This window comes from Phyllobates terribilis, unplaced genomic scaffold (genome assembly GCF_046119375.1).
Source record: "Phyllobates terribilis strain yellow unplaced genomic scaffold, ASM4611937v1 Scaffold_9__5_contigs__length_417890890, whole genome shotgun sequence".
NCBI lineage: Eukaryota > Metazoa > Chordata > Amphibia > Anura > Dendrobatidae > Phyllobates > Phyllobates terribilis.
The window spans coordinates 159,744,765-159,771,094 of NW_027362769.1; the positions used below are offsets into that span (position 1 = coordinate 159,744,765).

The following is a 26,330-nucleotide window of genomic DNA, read 5'->3' on the forward strand; positions in this document are numbered from 1 at the left end:
TTTTTTTGTTATCATTCATATTCTCTGAAACAAGGCCAAGTAAGGAAAAATTCTGCCGAGGTATGTAAACTTTTGAGCACAACTGTATATGGTGGATATTGGGCCTGTGCCCTGAGGCTTCAGTTTTGTATAGTGCAGCTTGAGAATATCTATCTATCTATCTATCTATCTATCTATCTATCTATTTATCTATCTATCTGTCTATCTATCTATTATCCATCTATCTATACAACTATATTTCTATCCATCTATCTATTCTATATATATTTATTCCAGATATATTTATCTAACTAACAAATTCTCTGTCCATCTTTTCTTTATCTTGTGGAGTGCAATTTCTCCGTAATATACAGAAGCCCACAAACGATAGTAGCTGTCAGGCAAGTTTCAGTCTAGAACATGTGGAACATGGTTTATGTATGAGGGACGTGACTTTGCTGTTCTACTCCAGTGATAATTATATGAGATGCTAATATAGAGCACGTGGAGGCAGCCTTTCCTATTCTTACCTTTCCTTTCTTTTCTTTTTCTGTTCTTTTCCTTTTCTTCCCTTATTTTCCTTTCCTATGCTTTCTTTTCCTTTCCATTCCTTTCCCCACCTTACCTTAGCTTTCCTTTTGTGACTTTTCCTTTCCTCTCCTTTCGTTATACTTCCTTTCCTTATCTTACCTTTCTTTTCTTTTCCTTTATTTGCCGTTCATTTCTTTACCTTTACTTCCATCACCTTTCCTTCCCTTACATTTCCTTTCTTTACCTTTCCTTTTCTTTACCTCTCCTTTCCTTCTCTTTCCTTTTCTTTAATTTATTTTTCTTTCTGTGCCTTTCCTTTCATTGCCTACCCTCCCTTCCCTTTACTTTTCTTTCCTTTCTTTAGCTTTCCACTCCTTGCGTTTCCTTTGCTTGACCACTTCCTAATCAGGGCCAGATTGACCTCCGGATGCAAAAATGAGTAGATCTAAATGTTGGATAGCCTTGTGCTGCGCTGGGGGATTGATAGTTGGGCAGTGAAGGAGAGGACACTAGATATTGTTAGCAGCGCCCCCGACAATCCAACATTATAAAGCTCAACATGATCTTACTTGATATACTTGAGTTAAATGGAGTTGCCCTACACTAGAGATGAGCAAATCTCCCAAAACTCGTTTTGGGCAGATTTTCTTGATTCGGTCAGCAGATTTGATATGATATAAACCTGTTTGTCATAAAAAATTTTATTATGCTGTGTGGTCTCTTCAGATCCCATAACATAATAAACAGAAGAGAAGGAAAGGGGTAAAAATGTATACTAACCTATCCTAGGCCCTCATCTGTCCTACAGTTCGTCGCCTACACCGCCGCTTCAGCGGTCTTTTGCACCAGTGTTTGGCTGTTCCTTTGCTCTCTTTTGGCACCACCAAGGCCTGCAATTGGCCTCACACATTCATTTGGGTGGGCGATACAGATTATTGATGTCAATGACGTACGTCTTCCCTCACGTGATTGCATGAAGCCAATCATTGGTTTTTGAGACGGAAGAACCAAAGACGCGGAAAACTGGACAGCTATATTGTTTTAAGGACGATCACAAGTATTGGAGGTCCCAATGTCTACTTTGTGAATGTAGTGGTAGACAGCACGTGTGACTTTGTTTTTATTTACGCAACCATATTGGTAGCAAAATACTGCAAGAAATCTGATGCCGGAATTGATCCAAAAGCATCTGATGCATCAATCGTTGCACTGGACCATTCAAGGAATCAGACCAAAAAAATTTCTTGATCCTTGGAAGACTTGGGCAGTGCCCTAGTATAGTTTCTGAGTGCCAAACAGGATGCTGGTTGCACTACATCTAGCATTTGCTATGAGCCGTGTTCGGTCGAGGCAAAAAAAAAACAACTAACCTGTGACAAACCGATATACAGTATTTAGTGTTGAGCAAGTATGTTCTGTCCGAGTATGCTCGGGCCGAGCTCCGAGTATTTATAGCTGCTCGGTGATAAGGTTAAATCGCTCCGTGTGCATGATTTGCAACTGTTTGACGGTTTTATTACATGTGAGGAATGTCTATTTCTTACACATTCCGCACATGTAATAAAGCTGTCAAACAGTTGCAAATCATGTACATGGGAGCGATTTAACCTTATCACCGAGCAGCTATAAATACTCGGAGCTCGGCCGAGCATACTCGGCGAAAGGGTTAATAGAACATACTCGCTCAACACTAACAGTATTGAAACCAAATTAAATTCAATGAAGCTGATTTGTACCAGACATAACTATTAGACAAGTGTGGCACTGTATCTGGGAGAAAGTTCTCTAATTATGACCTTTAACAATCATGCTCTTTCGAGTTGTAAAAGAAATGACAATACCCTTTCCCCAGTGCAACAATCCAAATCCCTTTTTTTTCACACATGCTATGTGCTATGCAGATTGACTCAGCTCTCAAATTAATACTTATGATTGCATTATGTTTAATCCTAGAGCCCGCTGACAGACCTCCGGTTCTTTTGATTGCAAACTCTGAAACAATTGAAGTGCTGGATATTAATGGGGGCAAAGCCCTCAATAGGAGTTCTAGAAATGCAAATGGAATTCACACGCTGGATTTTTTTTATGATGAAAGCACAGTATGCTGGATCGAATCCAAAAAGTCTTCTTACCAACTGAAGTGCTACAAAATCACCAAGACCTGGACCTTTACGGAGGAAAGAACAATAAACGTATCACAATATCTCCACAGTAAGTAAGAGCCCATCTGTTTCCTAATGGAAAAAAAATTGCAAAATGTAATTGTCATAAATTCCAATGGGGCAGAGAGTGACAATGTCTATACAGGCCGAAGCAAATTATCACTATGTGATTATGATTTCCAGCAGGACCCTTTGACTCTCCAAGAAGATCACATGGTAATAATCCAACGTACCGTAAAACTATTGAACTTTAATGTTTAGATAAAATTAGCAGAAACTTCTGTTTTATTTTCCCCTAGAGGCGGTGTCTGTTATTTCAATACTATTGATGGAACCATGTTACAATACCAGACACAGCCTATGGACACAGAGGTGCTGTTTCTAGATTTTTTATTATTATTATTTACAGTGGGGAAAATAAGTATTTGATACACTGCCGATTTTGTAAGTTTTCCCACCTACAAAGAATGGAGAGATCTGTAATTTTTATCGTAGGTACACTTCACCTGTGAGAGACAGAATATAAAAAAAAATCCAGAAAATCACAATGTAGGATTTTTACATTATGAATTAGCATTTTATTGCATGAAATAAGCATTTGATGGAAAAACAGAACTTAATATTTGGTACAGAAACCTATGTTACAATTACAGAGGTCAAACATTTCCTGTAGTTCTTGCTTAAGTTTGCACACACTGCAGTAGGGATTTTGGCCCCCTCCTCCATACAGATCTTCTCCTGATCTTTCAGGTTTCGAGGCTGTCGCTGGGCAACATAGAGTTTCAGCTCCCTCCAAAAATGTTCTATTGGGTTCCGGTCTGGCGACATGGCTAGGCCACTCCAGGACCTTGAAATGCTTCTTACGGAGCCACTCCTTAGTTGCCATGGCTGTGTGATTCAGGTCATTGTCATGCTGGAAGACCCAGCCATGACCCAACTTCAATCCTCTTACTTAGGGAAGGAGGTTGTTGGCCAAAATCTTGCGATAGATGACCCTATCCATCCTCCCTTTAATACGGTGCAGTCGTCCTGTCCCCTTTGCAGAAAAGGACCCCCAAAGTATGATCTTTCCCCCACCATACTTCATGGTTGGGATGGTGTTCTTGGGGTTGTACTCATCCTTCTTCCTCCAAACACGGCAAGTAGAGTTGATACCAAAAAGTTACATTTTGATCTCATCTGACCACATGACCTTCTTCCATGTCACCTCTCGATCATCCAGATGGTCATTGGCGAACTTCAAAGGGCCCTGGACATGTGCTGGTGTGAGCAGGGGGACCTTGCATGCCCTGCAGGATTTTAATCCATGATGGCTTAGTGTGTTGCTAATGGGAATGTTTGACACTGTGGGCCCAGCTTTCTTGAAGTCATTGACCAGGTCCTCCCATGTAGTTGTGGGCTGATTCCTGACCTTTCTCAGTATCATCCTGACCCCACGAGGCGAGAACTTGCATGGAGCCTCAGACTGAGGAAGATTGACAGTCATCTTGTGTTTTTTCCATTTTCTAATAATTGTGCCAACAGTTGTTGCCTTCTCAACAAGCTGCTTGCCTATTGTCCTGTAGCCCATGCCAGCCTTGTGCAGGTCTACAATTTTGTCCCTGGTGTCCTTAGGCAGCTATTTGGTCTTTGCCATGGTGGAGAAGTTGGAGTGTGATTGAGTGTGTGGACAGGTGTCTTTTATACAGGTAACAAGTTAAAACAGGTGCAATTAATACAGGTAATGAGTGTAGAGTAGGAGGGCTTCTTAAAGAAAAACTAACAGGTCTGTGAGAGCTAGAATTTTTGCTGGTTGGTAGGTGATCAAGTTATTTCATTAAATAAAATGCAATTTAATTCTGTAAAAATACAATGTGATTTTCTGTTTTTTCTTTTTAGATTCTGTCTCTCACAGGTGAAGGGTACCTACGATAAAAATTACCAACCTCTCCATTCTTTGCAGGTGGGAAAACTTGCAAAATCAGAAGTGTATCAAATACATATTTTCCCCACTGTATATACGGTATATCCTAGAACTTTGGACAAGAGATAGAGCACTAATTTGTATCTCTACATAAATAAAAGGGGTTGGCTAACCATAACATCTTATTACCTATCCACAGCTTAGATGATAAATTGCTGCTTACTATGGGTTCAACTGTTGGGACCTCCACTGATCCCAAGAGCTAGATTTGATCCATCCCCCCCTTTCTGTTGATAAAGCTTTAATTGTGCATGTGGACCACTGCTCCATTCATTGTCAATGGGGCTGATGGAGATAGTCAAGTGCTCTTTTCATCTGTCACCTTCAGTTTCATAGAAAGTGAATGGAGCAGTGGTCCACATGCACAATCATTGCCTCTTTCAAATGGGGGATCTAGAGCCCTGTTCTTGAGATCAAAAGAGATTTCAGCTATTAGGTCTCCAATTATAAGAAACGTATTACTAGTGATGAGCGAAGTGTTCTGTTAACCGTTTCGTTGAGCATGCTTGGGTGCTCGCCGAGTATTTGCGGAGTGCTCGAATATTATTTTTGAGTCACTCCGTGTGCATGATTTGCGACTGTTTGACAGCTTTAATATATGTACGGAATGCCAAACAAACAAACATTTCTCACATGTATTAAAGCTGTCAAACAGTTGCAAATCATGCACACAGAGTGACTCAAACATAACATTCGAGCACGCCGAAGATACTCGGAAAATACCCGAGCATGCTCGTAAATCTCGAGTAACGAGCATGCTTGCTCATTACTACGTATTACCTATTCCATGGATCGATGATAACTTTTTATGGTGGGCCAACCCCTATTACTCATTTGTCTTTATTCATTGAAATACTGTAGACCAGACTGAACCATATACAGCCGAGAATAGGCAAAATGAAGTTACATCTGGATATGTATTTTATCTGCTGCCGTCATATGGGAACATTGGATTAGGAGACTGAGTTCTTGATCCAGGTAGATCATGGTGACTCCATTTTTGTTTTTCCTTTCTTTGTGTATGCTCATACTAGATGGAAGAACACTATATAAAGTTTGTGCTATGGTCTGTACCCAAGCACCCAGTGACTTTTTACACTGTACTGTATTAGTCACATGGGTGATCCAAGCTATTCCCATTCGGATTCAACAAAAAAAGTTGAACTTCTTGACAGCATTTCTTCTGTCCTAGACTAACCTATCTCTAATGAAACCTTCCATGTCAAAAAAGACAAGCAGAAGAGCATGAGACCAAACTAATCTGCTCAACCACCCATACTGTCTTTAACCAGTGACCCTAATTTTTGGTAGCACGCTCCTGTTCCTTAACAGTTCCCCAAATCACTGTATAATACATTTCAGTAAATTAAATGTAAAGATTAATTCAATTACATAAAAAAAACACCAAAAGCTTATTTTCTATCCACATCTTTCATTTATTAATTTATTTATTGTATTCAGTCAATAAAGATAAAGATTTATGTGCAGTTTTGGAATTTGCAAAACCTAAAATAGAAACAAAATGAGCATATACCCTGCTGTAAGTAAGTAAAAGCAATAGTGCATATAAATAAATTGGATACTTAGTAAACAAAAATGTAAAACCCATCCCGACAGTGACAAGATGTATCTAATTGGAACAGTCCTAACTACTTGGATTAAAACCTTAGCATGTGTTAAAGTTGACCTCAATGTAAATAAGTGCTGAATAGGACCATTTCAAAGTCTACAAACTTCTTCCTCAGGACAAACACGATCTGTCCTGAAGAAGATTGTACACTTCGAAATGCGTTGACTAAATAAACCGTTTACACTCGGATTGGCATCCCTCATCCTTTCTACATGGCAGCACAGAATTAACCCATTTGTTTCTCCATTACCTGAATTGGTATTATGACTTTTTGGAGTTCTTAATTAAATTTTAAGAAAGTTAAGAGTGGACACATCTGTAATTTATATACAGTGCAGGCCAAAAGTATTGGCACCCCTGCAATTCTGTCAGATAATACTCAGTTTCTTCCTGAAAATGATTGCAATCACAAATTCTTTGGTATTATTCTCTTCATTTAATTTGTCTTCAATGAAAAAAACACAAAAAGAATTGTCCTAAAGCCAAATTGGATATAATTCCACACCAAACCTAAAAAAGGGGGTGGACAAAAGTATTGGCACCCTTTGAAAAATCATGTGATGCTTCTCTAATTCGTGTAATTAACAGCACCTGTAACTTACCTGTGGCACCTAACAGGTGTTGGCAATAACTAAATCACACTTGCAGCCAGTTAACATGGATTAAAGTTGACTTAACCTCTGTCCTGTGTCCTTGTGTGTACCACATTGAGCATGGAGAAAAGAAAGAAGACCAAAGAACTGTCTGAGGACTTGAGAAACCAAATTGTGAGGAAGCATGAGCAATCTCAAGGCTACAAGTCCATCTCCAAAGACCTGAATGTTCCTGTGTCTTCCGTGCGCAGTGTCATCAAGAAGTTTAAAGCCCATGGCACTGTGGCTAACCTCCCTAGATGTGGACGGAAAAGAAAAATTGACGAGAGATTTCAACGCAAGATTGTGAGGATGGTGGATAAAGAACCTCGACTAACATCCAAACAAGTTCAAGCTGCCCTGCAGTCCGAGGGTACAACAGTGTCAACCCGTACTATCCGTCGGCGTCTGAATGAAAAGGGACTGTATGGTAGGATACCCAGGAAGACCCCACTTCTTACCCCGAGACATAAAAAAGCCAGGCTGGAGTTTGCCAAAACTTACCTGAGAAAGCCTAAAACGTTTTGGAAGAATGTTCTCTGGTCAGATGAGACCAAAGTAGAGCTTTTTTGGCAAAAAGCATCAACATAGAGTGTACAGGAAAAAAAAGAGGCATACAAAGAAACACGGTCCCTACAGTCAAACATGGAGGAGGTTTCCTGATGTTTTGGTGTTGCTTTGCTGCCTCTGGCACTGGACTGCTTGCCCGTGTGCATGGCATTATGAAGTCTGAAGACTACCAACAAATTTTGCAGCATAATGTAGGGCCCAGTGTGAGAAAGCTGGGTCTCCCTCAGAGGTCATGGGTCTTCCAGCAGGACAATGACCCAAAACACACTTCCAAAAGCACTATAAAATGGTTTGAGAGAAAGCACTGGAGACTTCTAAGGTGGCCAGACCTAAATCCCATAGAACACCTGTGGAGAGATCTCAAAATGGCGGTTTGGAGAAGGCACCCTTCATATATCAGCGACCTGGAGCAGTTTGCCAAGAAGAATGGTCTACAATTCCAGCAGAGCATTGTAAGAAACTCATTGATGGTTACCGGAAGCGGTTGTTCGCAGTTATTTTGGCTAAAGGTTGTGCAACCAAGTATTAGGCTGAGGGTGCCAATACTTTTATCCAGCCCTTTTTTGGAGTTTTGTGTGAAATGATCAATGATTTGATTTTTGCTTCATTCTCTTTTGTGTTTTTTCCTTGCAAGCAAATTAAATGAAGATAATAATACCAAAGAATTTGTGATTGCAATCATTTTCAAGAAGAAACTGAGTATTATCTGACAGAATTGCAGGGGTGCCAATACTTTAGGCCAGCACTGTAGATATTTTCTGATATGTCAGAAAATTAAGAAAAAAAAACACAACAAAAAACAGGAAAACCCAATGGAATTATTAAAATGAAATATATTTCTCCAGTCTGAGCAGGATTATGCACATTTTATTTTCTTAGCATTTTAGATGTGATTTCTCATGATCAGTGGAAGATTTCTCATATTAATACATCTCATTCATACATGACTGAACAGATGTTTGTCACAGCATCTTCTGATCATGTGAAATGACAGTTTCCTAATTATGTCTATCTAGTTAATAGCCTTAAAATTGTGTCATCTGACATCTCAAACATCTCAGACTTCCCAAGACCTGTCAACAACATCAGATTCAGACATAATGCCTAGAGACATTTGCTCTATTAACCTTGAGGTATTGCAAAATGTGTTGCTGGTAATTAGTCATACTCTAGATTCTATATTGTATAATAAACACTCGTATTGCTGATAAAACATGTTCCTGATGGACTAGTGATTCAACTGACCAACTGTACTATTGGTACATTTTGGTTATTTTACCATGAATTTGCCAATTAGTAGGTTTGAATCCGATCAAGCGCAACATCTGAACAAACTCTAGAGCATAATAAATGTAGCTAAGACAATTCATAAAAAATATACTTCCAACAGCTCTCACTTGTCCTGCTGTACAGCCCCACTCCTGTTCAGTGGTCTTCTTCAGTCTGGAATAGTCTTTTCTTCTGTCTAGTGTGGTGTCTTCTTCCATCTCTTGGTATTTATGATATTGCAATGTGGTGTAAGGTCTAGTAGATCATTGCAACATTATGATTCACCTAGTAGGCCTCACACGACATCAATACTTGCATCACAACCTAGCCGGAGGAAGACACGAAACCAGACAGAAGAAGATGTTGCACAAGACTAAAAAAAAACTACCAGACAAGAGCAGTGTGTGTTGTAGGACTGGTGAAGGCCAGGTGTGTATATATTTTTGGCCCCCTTCTTTTGCTTCTATATCCCAACAAGTTGGCAGATAGCCAGCCATCATTTTTCTGGATTTGCGTAAAGCAAATCACCCAAGAGAATTTGTAAAGGCAAATTTGATTCAGATTGAGCTAATTTCTAGGACATTAGTTTTCTAACAACAGTGGCATGAGTTTATGCATGAATAAGGGATTTGATTGTAAGCTCCACTGTGGAGAAGGGCTGATCAAAATGATTATCATTTATGTTGATCATTGAGGATGCATGATATGGTGAGCCATAGGTAGAATAATATTCCCAGGGGATTAAAGGGGTTGTCCACCACTTGGACAACGCCTATGTTTCCCACCAGTAAAATAATAATACCTATAGTCACCTCCGGTGCCAGCTCCGTTCCAGCGGTGTCGGCACTGGCTCTCCCAGGGCTTACATGACATCGTTATGTCATGCAGTCACTGTGGCCAGTCAGCACTACCTTCTCTCTCCTCTCCTATGGATGAAGTTCAGATCTGGAGGAAGTAGAATCTGCTACATTTCAAATTGGTATTTTGTTTCTTGCTTTCCCACTCCACAGCAGTTATTATGCCCTTACAAATTAGATGCGGTCAACCAATCTGCAAATTTTGGAAGGATTGCATGACTATGTAATCTATCATTCAGTGTCCTGACCATTCCCCCAACAGAATGTGTTGGTGAAAAAAAGGTAAAAGGCTTTTCAATTAATCTTCTTGGCAAATAGAAGACATTGTAGACTAAAAATTATTTGAAGCCTGCTCATTTTCCAATCAGAATCATGGCCCTGGATTGTGTAGCGCTGGCGTCCCTGCCCTCTGCTAGGCAGGGACGCTGCTCCCCTCACCGCTCTGCTGTCAGCGCGCGCTCCGTCCCGGCGTCCTCTCCCCGCTCTGCTGTCAGCGCGCGCTCCGTCCCGGCGTCCTCCTCCTGCTCTGCTGTCAGCGCGCGCTCCGTCCCGGCGTCCTCCTCCTGCTCTGCTCTCAGCGCGCGCTCCTTCCCGGCCCCTGTGCTTAGGGCGCGCGCGCGCGCGCTCCCCTCCTCTTAAAGGGGCCGCGCGCGCCGCCCTAAAGAGTCCCCGGCCAATGGCCGGAGGACTTCATCATATATAAGGCACCTCCTCCAAAATGGAGGCGCCCGAGCAATGTTGTTTGCACCTGTGTCTCACCTGTGCTTCAGCCCTCAGGTCCCGTTGCCAGTTACCTGCCAGTTACCTGCCAGTTTCCTGCCAGTTTCCTGCTAGTTACCTGCCTGATTCCTGCCTGAATACTTGTTACCTGTCTGCCAGTCTGAGGTCCGACGGTCTGCCTTACTACTCCTGTCAGTCTGTCTAAGGACCAGCCTGCCCGCTCACCTGGGAGCGCATATCAGCTACCTGCCTGCTTGCCTGAGGTCCGACGGTCTGCCTTACTACTCCTGTCAGTCTGTCTATGGACCAGCTTGCCCGCTCACCTGGGAGCGCATCTCCGTTACCTGCCTGCTTGCCAGCCCGGAGGCTCCGTTGTCACGTGCTGTGACCACCAGCTATCTCAGAGACTCTTGCCCGCTCACCTGGGAGCGCTTCTCCGTTATCTGCCTGCTTGCCAGCCCGGAGGCTCCGTTGTCACGTGCTGTGACCACCAGCTATCTCAGAGACTCTTGCCCGCTCACCTGGGAGCGCTTCTCCGTTACCTACCTGCCTGCCAGCCCGGAGGTTCCGCCGTCACGTGCCGTGACCACCTGCTATTCCAGAGACTCTTGCTTGCTCACCTGGGAGCACACATCTACCATCTGCCTGCTAGCCTACCCGGAGGCTCTGCCATCACAGGTCGTACCTACCCCTTACCCAGAGACTGCCCTGATCACTTGCCGTAACTCCCTGTCCGTTCACCCAGAGACTGCCACCCGCTCCCTTACAAGGGCCGCCCCCTTGTATAGTAGCTCAGAGGTTCCGCCTCCCGGACCCGTTACAGTTTGCTCGGGCCATGGAACCCGGTGGCACCCAAGCTCCCTCGCTCACGGACTTGTGTCATGAACTGTCCCGTCAAAGGTCCCAACAGGAGTCCATCCTGGGTCACCTGCGGAATGTCAATACTCGCCTGGATACTCTGACAACACCACCTGCAACTACGGCCAGTACCATGGTATCCTTTTCCGGACCCCGGCTCTCTGCACCTCCTCGCTTCGGAGGCGACTCCGTCCTGGCTCGGGGCTTCATAAATCAGTGCACCCTGCATTTTGAACTATTGTCCCACCAGTTTAACTCCGACCGAGCCAAAATTGCATTCATCATGTCCCATCTCACCGGGGAGGCTCTGGCCTGGCTAAATCCTCTATGGGAGAGAGGAGACCCCCTGGTGTCCGACTTGCCTGCCTTTCTCACGGCTTTCCGGAAAGCCTTCGACGAACCCGGACGGAGGACCTCATCCGCATCATCTCTGCTACGCCTCCGTCAGGGAAGCCTCACCGTGGGTCAATATGCCATACGGTTCCGTACCCTTGCCTCGGAGCTGGCCTGGGATAACGAAGCTCTGGTATCCGTCTTCTGGGAGGGTCTGTCCGGCCGTATTAAAGATGAACTTGCTGGTCGGGACATTCCTACCACTCTCGATGACCTAATAACTCTTGCCACCCGGATTGACCTACGGTTCCAGGAACGTGCCAAAGAGGTCACCCGTGAAAAGGGGCTTCCACGTCTGGTTCCTACTTTTCTGAAACCCGTCACCCCTTCCGTTTCTCCCCAGGTACACTCTCCTGAGCCTATGCAGGTCGACCAGACCAAGATGGTCAAATCCCGTCAGGACTTTCGCCGTGCCGAGGGGAGCTGCTTCTACTGTGGCAGTAAGGAGCATCGGATCCGTGCCTGCCCGGAGAGGTCGGGAGAACGCCTGTGTCTAGGTTCGCTCAGAGGACTTGATCTAGACAAAAATAAATCCTCTCCATCCCTGCTGCTGTCTGTCTCAATCATCTGCGGGGAGAATCGTTATTCCGAACTAGCCCAACTTGACTCTGGAGCAGCCGGAAATCTTATTTCACTGTCCCTGGTGGAGAAATACCGCATCCCCACCAAACCTCTGGCTGTACCCTTGTCTGTTGTTGCCGTGGATGGGGGCCTCTTATCTCGCCCCATCCAATTCATCACCGAATCCATTACTCTGCAAGTGGGTATGCTGCATTCAGAGAGTATCTCCCTTCACGTTCTGCCTGGACTCTCTCACGCCCTCTTGCTAGGTCTGCCTTGGCTCCAGAGACATGCACCCGTGCTTGACTGGCAGACCGGAGAAGTCCTTCGCTGGGGACAAGACTGTCATAAAACCTGTCTGGTTCCCGTCCATTCCGTCCGTCCCTCTCCTATCCCAGCTAATCTACCTGGACTTCCGATTCCTTATTGGTCTTGTGCTGATGTCTTTGATATGGAGGAGGCAGAGACATTACCACCTCATAGACCATGTGACTGCCCCATCGATCCCGCCAGAGTAATGCAGGTGGCTCCCGTGAGTCTAAATTGTCTCCCTCCTGGTAAGACGTTCGTATCGGTACCTGATCGGGAGAGGATCCTACACTGGGGTCATTCGTCTAAACTAGCTGGCCACGCCGGTCAGAAAAAGACCCTCCAGCTTATTACCCGGCACTACTGGTGGCCTAACCTGCACAAGGATGTTATGGACTTTGTTTCTGCCTGTGTGTCCTGCGCCCGCAACAAGGTTCCGAGACACCTGTCGGCCGGCCGCCTTCTTCCTCTGCCAGCACCTGCTGCCCCCTGGCAGCATATAGCGATGGACTTCGTAACTGATCTGCCCGTCTCTGCCGGTTGTACGGTCATTTGGGTGGTCGCTGACCGCTTTTCCAAGATGGCTCACTTCATTCCCCTGCCAGGTCTTCCGTCTGCACCCGAGCTGGCTAGAGTCTTTATCCGCCACATCTTCCGTCTTCATGGCCTGCCCCGTCACATCGTGTCGGATCGAGGAGTACAGTTCACTTCTCGTTTCTGGAGAGCCACTTGTAAATTGCTAGACGTCACTCTGGACTTCTCCTCCGCTTACCACCCACAGTCTAATGGTCAAGTGGAGCGGATCAATCAGAACCTGACCAGTTACCTCCGGCACTTCGTTAATGCTCACCATTCTGACTGGGTGGATCTCCTGCCATGGGCCGAATTCTCGTACAACAATCACGAGAGCGAGTCTTTCTCCATATGGGAGAGTACCCGGTCCGCACTCCTTCTGTCATCCGAGCGTATGAAAAGGCACGCTGACAAAGGACGTCTGGATCCTCCTCAATTCCGTCCTGGGGATAAAGTCTGGCTCTCGTCCAAATATGTCCGGCTCAAGATCCCTTCCTATAAGTTGGGGCCTCGGTTCATCGGCCCACTGGAGGTTATCAGTCAGATCAACCCGGTGGCCTATAAATTGAAACTCCCGGCCAACTTACGGATCCCTAACTCCTTCCATGTATCTCTCCTCAAACCTGTGGTACTTAACTCTTTTTCTAAGTCTACAGGTACGCCTCTTGCTCCGGTTTCTGCTGAGGACGAGTTTGAGGTAGAGAACATTCTTGCCACCAAAAGGGTAAGAGGAAAGACCTTTTTCTTGGTAGATTGGAGGGGGTTTGGTCCTGAGGAGAGAACGTGGGAGCCCCGGGAGAATATCCATGCCCCTCTCATCCTAGCTAAATTTCTGTCTGGCCTAAAAAAGGGGGGGCCTAAAGGGGGGGGTACTGTAGCGCTGGCGTCCCTGCCCTCTGCTAGGCAGGGACGCTGCTCCCCTCACCGCTCTGCTGTCAGCGCGCGCTCCGTCCCGGCGTCCTCTCCCCGCTCTGCTGTCAGCGCGCGCTCCGTCCCGGCGTCCTCCTCCTGCTCTGCTGTCAGCGCGCGCTCCGTCCCGGCGTCCTCCTCCTGCTCTGCTCTCAGCGCGCGCTCCTTCCCGGCCCCTGTGCTTAGGGCGCGCGCGCGCGCGCTCCCCTCCTCTTAAAGGGGCCGCGCGCGCCGCCCTAAAGAGTCCCCGGCCAATGGCCGGAGGACTTCATCATATATAAGGCACCTCCTCCAAAATGGAGGCGCCCGAGCAATGTTGTTTGCACCTGTGTCTCACCTGTGCTTCAGCCCTCAGGTCCCGTTGCCAGTTACCTGCCAGTTACCTGCCAGTTTCCTGCCAGTTTCCTGCTAGTTACCTGCCTGATTCCTGCCTGAATACTTGTTACCTGTCTGCCAGTCTGAGGTCCGACGGTCTGCCTTACTACTCCTGTCAGTCTGTCTAAGGACCAGCCTGCCCGCTCACCTGGGAGCGCATATCAGCTACCTGCCTGCTTGCCTGAGGTCCGACGGTCTGCCTTACTACTCCGGTCAGTCTGTCTATGGACCAGCTTGCCCGCTCACCTGGGAGCGCATCTCCGTTACCTGCCTGCTTGCCAGCCCGGAGGCTCCGTTGTCACGTGCTGTGACCACCAGCTATCTCAGAGACTCTTGCCCGCTCACCTGGGAGCGCTTCTCCGTTATCTGCCTGCTTGCCAGCCCGGAGGCTCCGTTGTCACGTGCTGTGACCACCAGCTATCTCAGAGACTCTTGCCCGCTCACCTGGGAGCGCTTCTCCGTTACCTACCTGCCTGCCAGCCCGGAGGTTCCGCCGTCACGTGCCGTGACCACCTGCTATTCCAGAGACTCTCGCTTGCTCACCTGGGAGCACACATCTACCATCTGCCTGCTAGCCTACCCGGAGGCTCTGCCATCACAGGTCGTACCTACCCCTTACCCAGAGACTGCCCTGATCACTTGCCGTAACTCCCTGTCCGTTCACCCAGAGACTGCCACCCGCTCCCTTACAAGGGCCGCCCCCTTGTATAGTAGCTCAGAGGTTCCGCCTCCCGGACCCATTACAGATTGTACTATGTTCTGATTTGAATATGGCATGCTTTTTTTTGTAATTATGCCATTTTCCTGTTAATACTTAAAAAAAATATTTTTTCTAAAATGTTTTTGGCTAACTATAATTTTTTTCGTGTGTGTGTAACTGCAAATGACAACTCATTCCAGAACCATTGCAAGATTTCCAAATTAATTTCCAAACTGCATTCACATAGTTTTAGTTTTTTTTTTTTTTACATTTTTATAGGTAATGTTTTGAACAAGATGATTTTTGGAACTACCAATTAGTTCCACAATTCTAATACTCATGGACTCATTATGTGGATGACATAAATCCAAATCTGGCAAGAAATATATTATAGCTACATGCCAATGAGTCTTATACCTGCCAAAAGTCAGACAGGGCCAACTTTTGGCATCCAAACCTGGTTTGACCTTATGAAAAATGGTTGTGTTTTGGGATATGTCCTGATATGTTCTGATTTTCTAAGCAGGATATACTGGCAGATCCGAGACCTGATTTTGGCTAGCCTTACCATTTCACTCAAGAGAAACAACGACATTAATTTATACTTTAAGGGTCAGGAGCATAAAATAGATCATTCAATTACAATCAGTTTTTCTATTATCACCCCTATTTTTTTTTTTCATTTATCAAAATGGCAAAGTGGTCCAAAAATCACCCCCAAAAATGAAATAATAAATGTTTCATTAGTATGATCCAAAATTATCATCGAACTAAATGAGATTTTTTTATTTTATTCTCCAAAAAGTGTAGCACTGAACAAATTGCAAGAGCCTAAAATAACTGAGCCTAAAAGTCTCAAGATACAATATGTGCTTTTCTCCAGCCCTTTTGGTTTTAGTGCCATTGTGTGAATCATTGCCGCTATTTTTAATCTTTGACACAATGATGGATTTTTTATGAAGATGTGAGTGCTGGCTATCATTTGGACTGTTTTTTAAAATATCTGATGGCATCTAACTTTTTGTCCATTTTATCAATTCTTGTCTTTGATTGGTTTAAAAAAAAAATTCAAAATGGCTCCTGGAGATACTGGAGTTATGGACTCCTGAGCTAAATACAATTAACATTAAGAATGACTATAGGAAAACTGACTTTCCATGTTGAATTACAGATGTGTTCACCACTACCTTGATGTGAATTTCATTTAAGGACCCCTCATTATACCAATTCAGTACTGGCCATTTTGCTGAAGCAAAAAAGGCCGGGTCTAGATTAAAAAAAAGTTAAAAAAAAAAATTATACTCCCCTCTCCCTACCCCTCACCTTATCTTTGCAGCTCCCCATCCCTTCCTCACAGTTCCTGCTCAGTCTTCAGCCACATTGACTCTTTGGTCTTCTTCAGCTGTATTCAGCACGCCTATTGCTGACTAGGTCTAGCAACTAGAGATGAGAAAATTGATTTGATGCAACCTCAAATTTACAAGAAAATTTGGATTTATTTTTTTTTTTACATTCGCTCGATGAGGAGCTAGCAAAATGATGTCCATTTTGATGGATTTCTTTGGATCAGCAAGAAATGAAAAAAGTGTTAATTCACCTTGTTGCTCATTTTTTTTGCATCCGAAGAGGCCACAGAACATGATAAAATGCATTTGACTTGCATCAACTAAATTCAATGCAAAATGCTGATTTCGATTTTTTGGCTGATTCGCTCATCTCTACTTGAGAATTTGTGACCAGACAACATCATGACATTCATCACACTGCAATGTCATAACATTGTGAGGTTGTCTCGCAAGGTGTGGGAAAGACTAAGTGCAACACGAAGGGTAGAGGGGGAGGAAGCCCAAACACTAGGAAAATGGGGAGTGGAGACCCCTAGGCAGATCTAATATCACCCTGCCTACCCTACCATCCCTATATAGGTTCCACACCTATCGCCAAGCAAGACCTTAAACCCTGTATGTCCCTAGAGCTTGGACCTAGATAGGGTGGGGGAGGAGTGATCACTGGTCAGGCCCCACTACAAACTAAAGACAACAAGGTAGACAAACAAAGGGGATTACCTTAGCTTGAACAGACACCAGAGGAGAAATTCCAACTGTCCTCCAAGGGCACCAGAGAAGACGCAAACCGACTGCTAATGCTCCAAGCCTGTACATAGAAGTATCACCGGCAATTTCCTGGAGCAAACTGAGAGTTTTTAACTCCCATGCAAGGGTGTGTCAAACAGCAGCAGGAGGGAGGTTGCCGCCGGGTCTTAAAGGAAGATGGATGAAGAAGGTGTCAAGCACAGTGACCTTCTACAGCCAGATCCAAAGCAACTGTCTATTACATCTGACACACCCGTGACAGAGGTCTACCAAGCACTGGAGGTGCTGTAGACTGGACCCATGAAGAAAGATGAAGAACTACTGTGACTAAAGACCAGATTGGAACTGTGAAAAAGGTGGTTTCCCAGAGAAGGTGAGGGTCAGGTCTACCAGCAGCCCAGCCTATCCTCACCATCAGAGGCTCTAGTGAATACCTGGTAGACACTTAATCATGCCCCTCCAGGGTAAACACGGCATGTGGAGCAGTGAGTTCACACCCACCATTGTTATAAATGATTTGTGAGAAGATTGATCTTGCGCAAGCCTAGATAGGTCCACAAGGGTCTTCTCCACTATTATCTTGATAGTTTCAAGCCATCGGGTTACTGGTCCTCCTCCTCTTTGCCTTGTTCCTTCTAATGTTCTGATGATAATCTCTTTCTCCAGAGATTGCTCTCTTCGTATGAGGTGTCCAAAGTAGGCAAGTCGCAGCTTGGTGAATAAACCTTATGAATATATTTGCCATAAATGCTTGGACCTTTTTCCAGGCATGTAAAACCAAATGTAGGTCTTTACCAGCTGCTTACTTGTCTGCCACCGTCTACGTATCTACCATCTTCAATTGCCAATCTCACAAAGTCACCCCCACGGAAAAAAAAAAAAACAAGTTTTGCTGTTAGGATGACCCAAAATTATATTTCACTTCCATATGATTTGCTAATCCAAAAAATACTAAAAGCTAAGTATCTATAAATTGATGGATGGTTCTTAACTTTTTGTTATTTTTTTAATTAATGGAAATCATTTTACTTACCTATGTAAGACTCACCTCCAGAGTGGCCAACCTGGTTCAAGAGCTCTATAGCAATTTGTAAGCCCCAGGAGCATTATTTTATCCCTCCATACACACTCTTTATTTATGTGACCACTTAGTAATGTAGGAGTAGTGACTTTTCCATTCGAAATGACTCGAGACTCTTCAGACATGCGTAATGAATCTCTTAGTATAAAATATGTTGGCATATATTACTGACATCCTCTTTAGATAATGGAATAGAAATCAAAGCTTTGTCACCGCTCTCATAGAAAGTCATTTTACATTGAAACTTAATGTAGAGTCGGCCCGCGCAGTAGGAGTTAGTATTATGATGAAAGGGTATAAAGACTATACATTTATTTCCCTGGGGAGGAGCAATTAAGATTGGTAAAGCATAGCAGGACAAATGGTCATCATGTCACATTACGCTCAATTTGACTGTGCGCTTTTGATGTTTTTCATTAATAATAGAACATTATTCTTTTTTAGTTTTAGATCAACAGCAAAAGACCTTTTATTCTCTATAAAAAAAAAATATATAAAAAAAAGATCCCATTTTTGATTTATAATCAGAGCAGATTTATGAGACACGTTTAGTAGACGCTGTTAAGAAAAGATTGTAATCGCTGTGTATTGCCATAAATCTATTTTTATTGTTCGGTTCAGATGGCAGGCTTGAGGGACGCTATTATAATTTTATAATCATTTGGCAACAAGCTAGAAATTCACTTACATAGGAATTAGGAACATAATGGTTGTCTTTGTTTGTGTTTGTGTTAGGCATGAATCCTGGCAGGGAAAAAAAAATTACAATTTACATGTGTAAAACCTTTTCAATGCAGATCTAAACTATGCACAAAAAAACCCATTACGAGCTGGAATCCAAAGGTCAGCAGGGATGCAATTTATTTGGAAATTCGTTCTTTATTTGGCATTGATGCCAATCGGTACAATACAGTAAAATCATTTCTTTCAATTGCAGAATATTACAATAAATGCTAATAAACTATTAGCAAACTTTTAGACATCGGATATGGTGAATGAAATGGAATGGTTGGCAGCACCCAGGCACCAAAATATTACTATAAATGCCAACAAGCTATTAACAAACTTTTAGGCATCTGATATGGCGGATGGAACGGAAGGGTTGGCAGCGCCCGGGCACCAAAATATTGCAATAAATGCCAACAAGCTGTTAGTAAACTTAGACATTTGATAGGGCGAATGGACTGGAATGGTTGGCAGGGTTCCGGGCACCAAGATATTGCAATAAAATCCAGCAAACTGTTGGCAAAGTTTTAGGCATTTCATATGTTGAATGGAATGGAAGGTTTGGCAGCATCTGGGAACCAAAATACTGCAATAAATGCCGACAAACTGTTAGCAAACTTTTTGGTATCGCCCGGGCTAGCAGTGCCCAGCACCAAAATATTGTAATAAATGCCGATAAACTTTTAGCAAACTTTTAGGCTTCTGATATGGTGAATGGAATGGAAGGGTTGGTAGTGCCCTGGACCAAAATATTGCAATAAATGCTGACAAACTGTTAGCAAACTTTTAGGCATCACCCGGGCTGGCAGCGCTCGGACACCAAAATAATGCAATAAATGCAGATGAACTACAGTTAGGTCCATATATATTTGGACAGAGACAACATTTTTCTAATTTTGGTTCTAGACATTACCACAATGAATTTTAAACAAAACAATTCAGATGCAGTTGAAGTTCAGACTTTCCAATTACTTTTGGTCCCTTTAAAACCAGGGTGGCACATGTTAAGGAGCTGAAAGTCCTAAACCCTTCATCCAATTTTAATGTGGATACCCTCAAATGAAAGCTGAAAGTCTGAACTTCAACTGCATCTGAATTGTTTTGTTTAAAATTCATTGTGGTAATGTCTAGAACCAAAATTAGAAAAATGTTGTCTCTGTCCAAATATATATGGTCCTAACTGTATTAGCAAACTTTTAGGCATCTGATATGGTGTATGGAATGGAAGGGTTGGCAGTAGTGTTGAGCGAGTATGTTCTGTTAACCCTTTCGCCGAGTATGCTTGGGCCGAGCTCCGAGTATTTACTGCTGCTCAGTGATATGGTTGAATCGTTCCCGTGTGCATGATTTGCAACTGTTTGACAGTTTTATTACATGAGAGGAATATCTATTTCTTACACATTCCTCACATGTAATAAAGCTGTCAAACAGTCGCAAATCATGCACACGGGAGCGATTCAACCATATCACCGAGCAGCTATAAATACTTGGAGCTCGGCCCGAGCATACTCGGACAGAACATACTCGCTCAACACTAGTTGGCAGCGCCCAGGCACCACGGTTTGCTAAACATGATAATTGTCTGGTATGTGCATCTATTGGTAATGATATAAAGGATGAACATTTTACATTTCCAAAAAACATGCAGTCTGAAATTTGTTCTTTTTAATTAAAATCTTTAAAAAAAAAACGAATTTATGTCTGACATGGTCATTATGAGAAAAACAGAAGCCAAAACAGGTCAGATTCAGAGACTGAAAACAGGTCTTTCTGGAAAACCCACTAAAAACCCCAGGGTAATAGACTGTGTATAAGTGTAGAATATTGGTCCTGAGACAGATAGAGGAACAGTCAATGGAGGAATGATCAACCATCCTCAATCCTCATACCTCACTACTTAGCAATTGCAGGACATGAAGTGGTGGGGGCACATAGGCTCTCTTCTTCACTTGCACTGGTCATAAAAATAAAAGGTGGATAGACAAATAGGTTAATAATTGTTTTTTTACAGTATCTCACAATCAGTAATTTATGGTTGTTTCTCTTCCTGAAGAAGAGCCTTGGATGGTTCCACATAAGCCAAAAGTTTTATGGCAGCACTATTAGGAATAGAACTTTTTTATGTACCAATGTTTCGGTTCCTTAACAGAACTTGAGAACAAATATGTTTTCTTACTAATGTCATATTTTTTTCTTGACAGATGTTGAGCAAATGGCTGTTGACTGGCTGACTGGCAACTTTTACTTTGTGGACCATGGCAGCGATAAAATTTTTACGTGTAATCGCAACGGAACTGTGTGTATCACCTTGATAGATCTTGATCTTCACAACGCAAAAGCAATTGCACTGGATCCAACCGCAGGGTAGGAATACTTTTCACTTATCTTTTTTTTTAAACAAAGTAATTATATTTGAAAAAAAAAGTTGTAAAAAAATTGGTTTTTATTTAGAAGAATGTAATAACCAAAGATATTGACTGGAAGGTTGCACTGTTGGAAGACTAGCGCAAAGAACATTGATGAACTTAAGTGAGATACCCTACCAGAAGCTGGATGTCGCACTACTGAGACCCCTGTGATCAGCTGTAACCTGTTGGGTGACTGAGCAGGTGGGGGTTATGTTCCCCGCATCTCATTTACTGAAGAATAAAGGCTGCATTCAAGAATATCCAGGTCCTGTACATTTAGAGAGGAACATGGTGTCTTTGGTGCGTCCACATGTGCTCCTCCTCCATGCTGTACCCCATTGTGAACATTTGGAGTAGGGTAAAGGATTTTGTAACATTTGGGTAGATTCTGTGAGTTTTTAACCTTATACAAAATACTTATAAATATAATAAAATAAGACCCAATTATGTCATATTCTGTAACAAATCAAATTCTTTACCAAAATTTGGGGAATTTGATTCGCATGAATCCAGAAAAACAAACGGCCAGTCAGCCACCATATTGCTGGCTTATTTAGATGGTTGGGAAGGAAATAAAATAATAAATAATGTAGTTTTCATCTTCCCCACCTGTCTTTATTGGGCCTCCACCGTTACAGCTCTGTTATGCCGCGGTTGCAGCCCCCCGTAGACTCTTCCACCTATCACAATGTCTCAGATTGGGCTCAGTGCCAGAATGGAGTGACGGAAGTACTGAAGACTAATGTGGAGGACTAGGGGAGCTGCATCGGAAGCGGTGAAAGAACAGTTGAAGAAAAGGGAGTATAATTTTTCCCCCTTTCCTACTCTCACGTCAATTGGGACCGTTTTGGTTAGGGCTGAATTTATTTGGATTGGCTCAAATTGGAGCGAATCTGTGGAGGTTTGCTCATCTCTAATATAGACACCAGATGCAAATGTGCCCACCTGACAATAGAATTTCAACACATTATCAGGCATGCTATAATTTACATCACAATCACCTGGTGGCCACATACAGAGACATATACAGTTATATGAAAAAGTTTGGGCACCCCTATTAATCTTAAGCTTAATGTTTTATAAAAATTGGTGTTTTTGCAACAGCTATTTCAGTTTGATATATGTAATAACTGTTGGACACAGTAATGTTTCTACCTTGAAATGTGCAATCTGCATTCAAAGAAAATTTGACAGGTGCATAAGTATGGGCACCCTTATCATTTTCTTGTTTCAAATACTCCTACCTACTTTTTACTGACTTACTAAAGCACTTTTTTTGGTTTTGTAACCTCCTTGAGCTTTGAACTTCATAGCCAGGTGTATGCAATCATGAGAAAAGCTACTTAAAGTGGCCACTAGCAAGTTGTTCTCCTGTTTGAATCTCCTCTGAAGAGTGGCATCATGGGCTCCTCAAAACAACTGTCAAATGATCTGAAAACAAAGATTATTCAACATAGTTGTTCAGGGGAAGGATACAAAAATCTGTCTCAGAGATTTAACCTGTCAGTTTCCACTGTGAGGAACATAGTAAGGAAATGGAAGAACACAGGGACAGTTCTTGTTAAGGCCAGAAGTGGCAGGCCAAGAAAAACATCAGAAAGGCAGAGAAGAAGAATGGTGAGATCAGTCAAGGACAATCCTCAGACCACCTCCAGAGAGCTGCAGCATCAACTTGCTGCAGATGCTGTCACTGTGCATCGGTCAACTATACAACGCACTTTGCACAAAGTAAAGCTGTATGGGAGAGTGATGCGAAAGAAGCCGTTTCTGCAAGCACGCCACAAACAGAGTTGGCTGAGGTATGCAAAAGCACATTTGGAGAAGCCAATTTCTTTTTGGAAGAAGGTCCTGTGGACTGATGAAACCTAGATTGAGTTGTTTGGTCACACAAAAAGGCGTTATGCATGGCGGCAAAAAAACACAGCATTCCAAGAACAACACTTGCTACCCACAGTAAAATTTGGTGGAGGTTCCATCATGCTTTGCGGCTGTGTGGCCAATGCCGGCACCGGGAATCTTGTTAAAGTTGAGGGACGCATGGATTCCACTCAGTATCAGCAGATTCTTGACAATAATGTTCAAGAATCAGTGACAAAGTTGAAGTTACGCAGGGGATGGATCTTTCAGCAAGACAATGATCCAAAACACCGCTCCAAATCTACTCAGGCATTCATGCAGAGGAACAATTACAATGTTCTGGAATGGCCATCCCAGTCCGCAGACCTGAATATCATTGAACATCTGTGGGATCATTTGAAGAGGGCTGTCCATGCTCGGCGACCATCAAACTTAACTGAACTGGAATTGTTTTGTAAAGAGGAATGGTCAAAAATACCTTCATCCAGGATCCAGGAACTCATTAAAAGCTACAGGAAGCGACTAGAGGCTGATATTTTTGCAAAAGGAGGATCTACTAAATATTAATGTCACTTTTCTGGTGAGGTGCCCATACTTATGCACCTGTCAAATTTTGTTTGAATGCAGATTGCACATTTTCTGTTAGTACAATAAACCTCATTTCAAGGCAGAAACATTACTGTGTCCAACAGTTATTACATATATCAAACTGAAATAGCTGTTGCAAAAACACCAATTTTTATAAAACATTAAGCTTAAGATTAATAGGGGTGCCCAAACTTTTTCATATAACTGTAGCATAAACCTCTCCTGACAGAGTATTGATTATCATTTTTTGTTTCAAAGTTGGACTTCTCACAATACTCATCTTGGTACATAATGAGCTGAGAAGAAAATAAAGAAAGGACACATCCATATGTGGCATATCCGAAGGTGACGACTATATTGCACAAGCAAAAATAATAAATATTTTACTGTAAACATATTCAGGCATTTAAACATTGTAACTTTTAAAAACATAAATGTTTAATTAGCGCCAAAATAATTGCAAGATATTTCCTGACTTTGTCAGTCACAAGGCTCATGCAACATTTTGCAAACAGTGATACTATGTTAAAGTCTTTATTTCAAAAGTGTAGAAATATTTATGGAAGAAACAGCTTGTCATCCATATGTGGACTTTTGTCAGTCTTTACTTAGTCTGATTGATATTAAAATGCATCATCGCAATGGGTTTAACGCTGACAAGAACAGCTTGGAAGAACAACTCTGCACAGAAACTTCTATCTGTAATCCTTGAATGGAGCCATATTGCCGAATGTAACAGATGGCCGCCTTGATGCTCTATGACTGCAATCATTTTTCAAAGCCTACCAGTTAAGAGAATTTCCCCAGTCTCAGTTGTTAGGCTTTTATAGGATTATTTAGGTAGCGTAAATAGAAACTTCATAAAAAATACTAATCAATCAAAATGGCCCATAATTATCTTGGTTCAAATCAGATCTATCACCAGATTTCACAATACATACTATGTACAATAAGAGAACCTGATGAAACTGGTGTACTTACTTTAAAACGGAATGTCAGAATAACACTTTATAATTCCAGCTTTTAGTTCAGCTTAAGACTAAAGAGTGAAAACTCATCCTTAGACATGGACAGACCCGTGGAAGCTTGGGTTTGTTGGGTTCGACCAAACTTTAGTCCAAAGTTCCAGAACCTTACCCGAACTTGAACCAGAACCCCATAGAAATCAATGGGGACCCAAACTTTAGAGCTGGAAAATTCTTTCTCTCTCCACTCTCCTCCCCAAACTCCTGGACTGTAAAACGGACTTCCAAGAGAAGTCCGACTTCGGAGATCAGCACCGATTACTAAGTGTCCGGTACGAACCTTGAACTTTACAGTTTGAGTTCGCTCATCGCTACTCATCTTAAGATCAAAAGGGAAAATTTTTAAAAAGAATCATACAGTCTTTCTGACATGGGTTTTCCAAGTAAGTACATCAGTCTTATCAGGTCTAAGATCTATTTAATAATGTATGCAGCTTGTATTGTGAAATTTGGTGACAGATCCTATTTAAAGGTGATACATATCACCAATGGGGTCCCACTTTCCGATACTCCTACTAAACTGTCTGTGATGGAGGGGAATCAAATACAATACCAAAAAAGCGTATGTGCAGCTGTTCAATAATCTATGAGAGATAAATACCAAATACTCTCACCAGCTTCCGATATACTAAATGGAGCAGAGGAATGCATGCTTGATCATCAATCTATACTGTGTCTTCCCCTCCTGATCGGGAAGGGCAGGGACTGGAATCTCCCTTTCCAGTGACTGGTATTGATCGCACTCTAATGTACATGATCTAACATTTATTATTCATCCCTTGGATAGATTATACAAATTAATGTCTTGAATACCCTTTAACCACTTAATGCAAATTCTCGTATATGTACATATGGGGATGTGTTGTCTATTTAGACAGACCAATCACAATGAAGCCAGCTAAATTTTCCTGTTTTTCCAGCTCTGATTGTCTCAGTGATGTCACAGAAAAAAGCAGAACAGGCTATCAAGTAATGCAGCAGAGTGTTATACATCCTCCTGCATTAGTCACGATCAGTATTATTAACGATCATCACTTTTTAACTTCCTAGATGCTTTTGTCAATATCAACATTGTAATCTAGATGGTCAAGTAATGGCATTTGGGGTCTGTCATCTGCGGTGGCCTTTTAAGCCCATATGCAGGGTCTAAAAGGTCAAGTACTAGTGTAAAACTGACAGCTGTTATGCCTGGCAGTTTTGTTATTCTGCCAACTCAGGGACTTGGCATCAGCAAACTTTTCCAGCCAAAATGGCTCTTCTTTCCATTCAAGCCATATTGAAGGACCAAAAAGTAGTTTCCAACCACTTATGAGGGTACTACGGTGTTCAAGAGAAATTGCATAACACATGTTGAGTTCCACCTTTGCCTATTACTTCTTGTGAGAATGAAAAATTTGAGGCTATGGCAACATTTTAAAGAAAGAAAAAGACATTTTTAATTTTCAGAGCCCAAACTTATACAATTCTGTGAAGCACCTGTGGGTTAAAAATTCTCACCAAACCTTTAGGCGTATTTCCTGGAGGGGAGGTTATTTTACAAAATTAAATCACTTGTGGCTTC

At 42.8% G+C, this 26,330-nt stretch overlaps 1 protein-coding gene across 5 annotated transcripts in view; it reads left to right on the top strand.

Moving 5' to 3' along the window:
* LRP1B (LDL receptor related protein 1B) overlaps positions 1 to 26,330 on the top strand; it is a 2,071,868-nt gene that overhangs the window by 906,930 nt on the left and 1,138,608 nt on the right. For all 5 annotated transcript variants that reach the window (XM_073647246.1, XM_073647248.1, XM_073647249.1 and 2 more), the window contains exons 6-7: positions 2,464 to 2,721; positions 21,093 to 21,255. In XM_073647246.1, the coding sequence (XP_073503347.1) occupies positions 2,464 to 2,721; positions 21,093 to 21,255 (421 nt within the window). The remainder of the gene's footprint in view (positions 1 to 2,463; positions 2,722 to 21,092; positions 21,256 to 26,330) is intronic.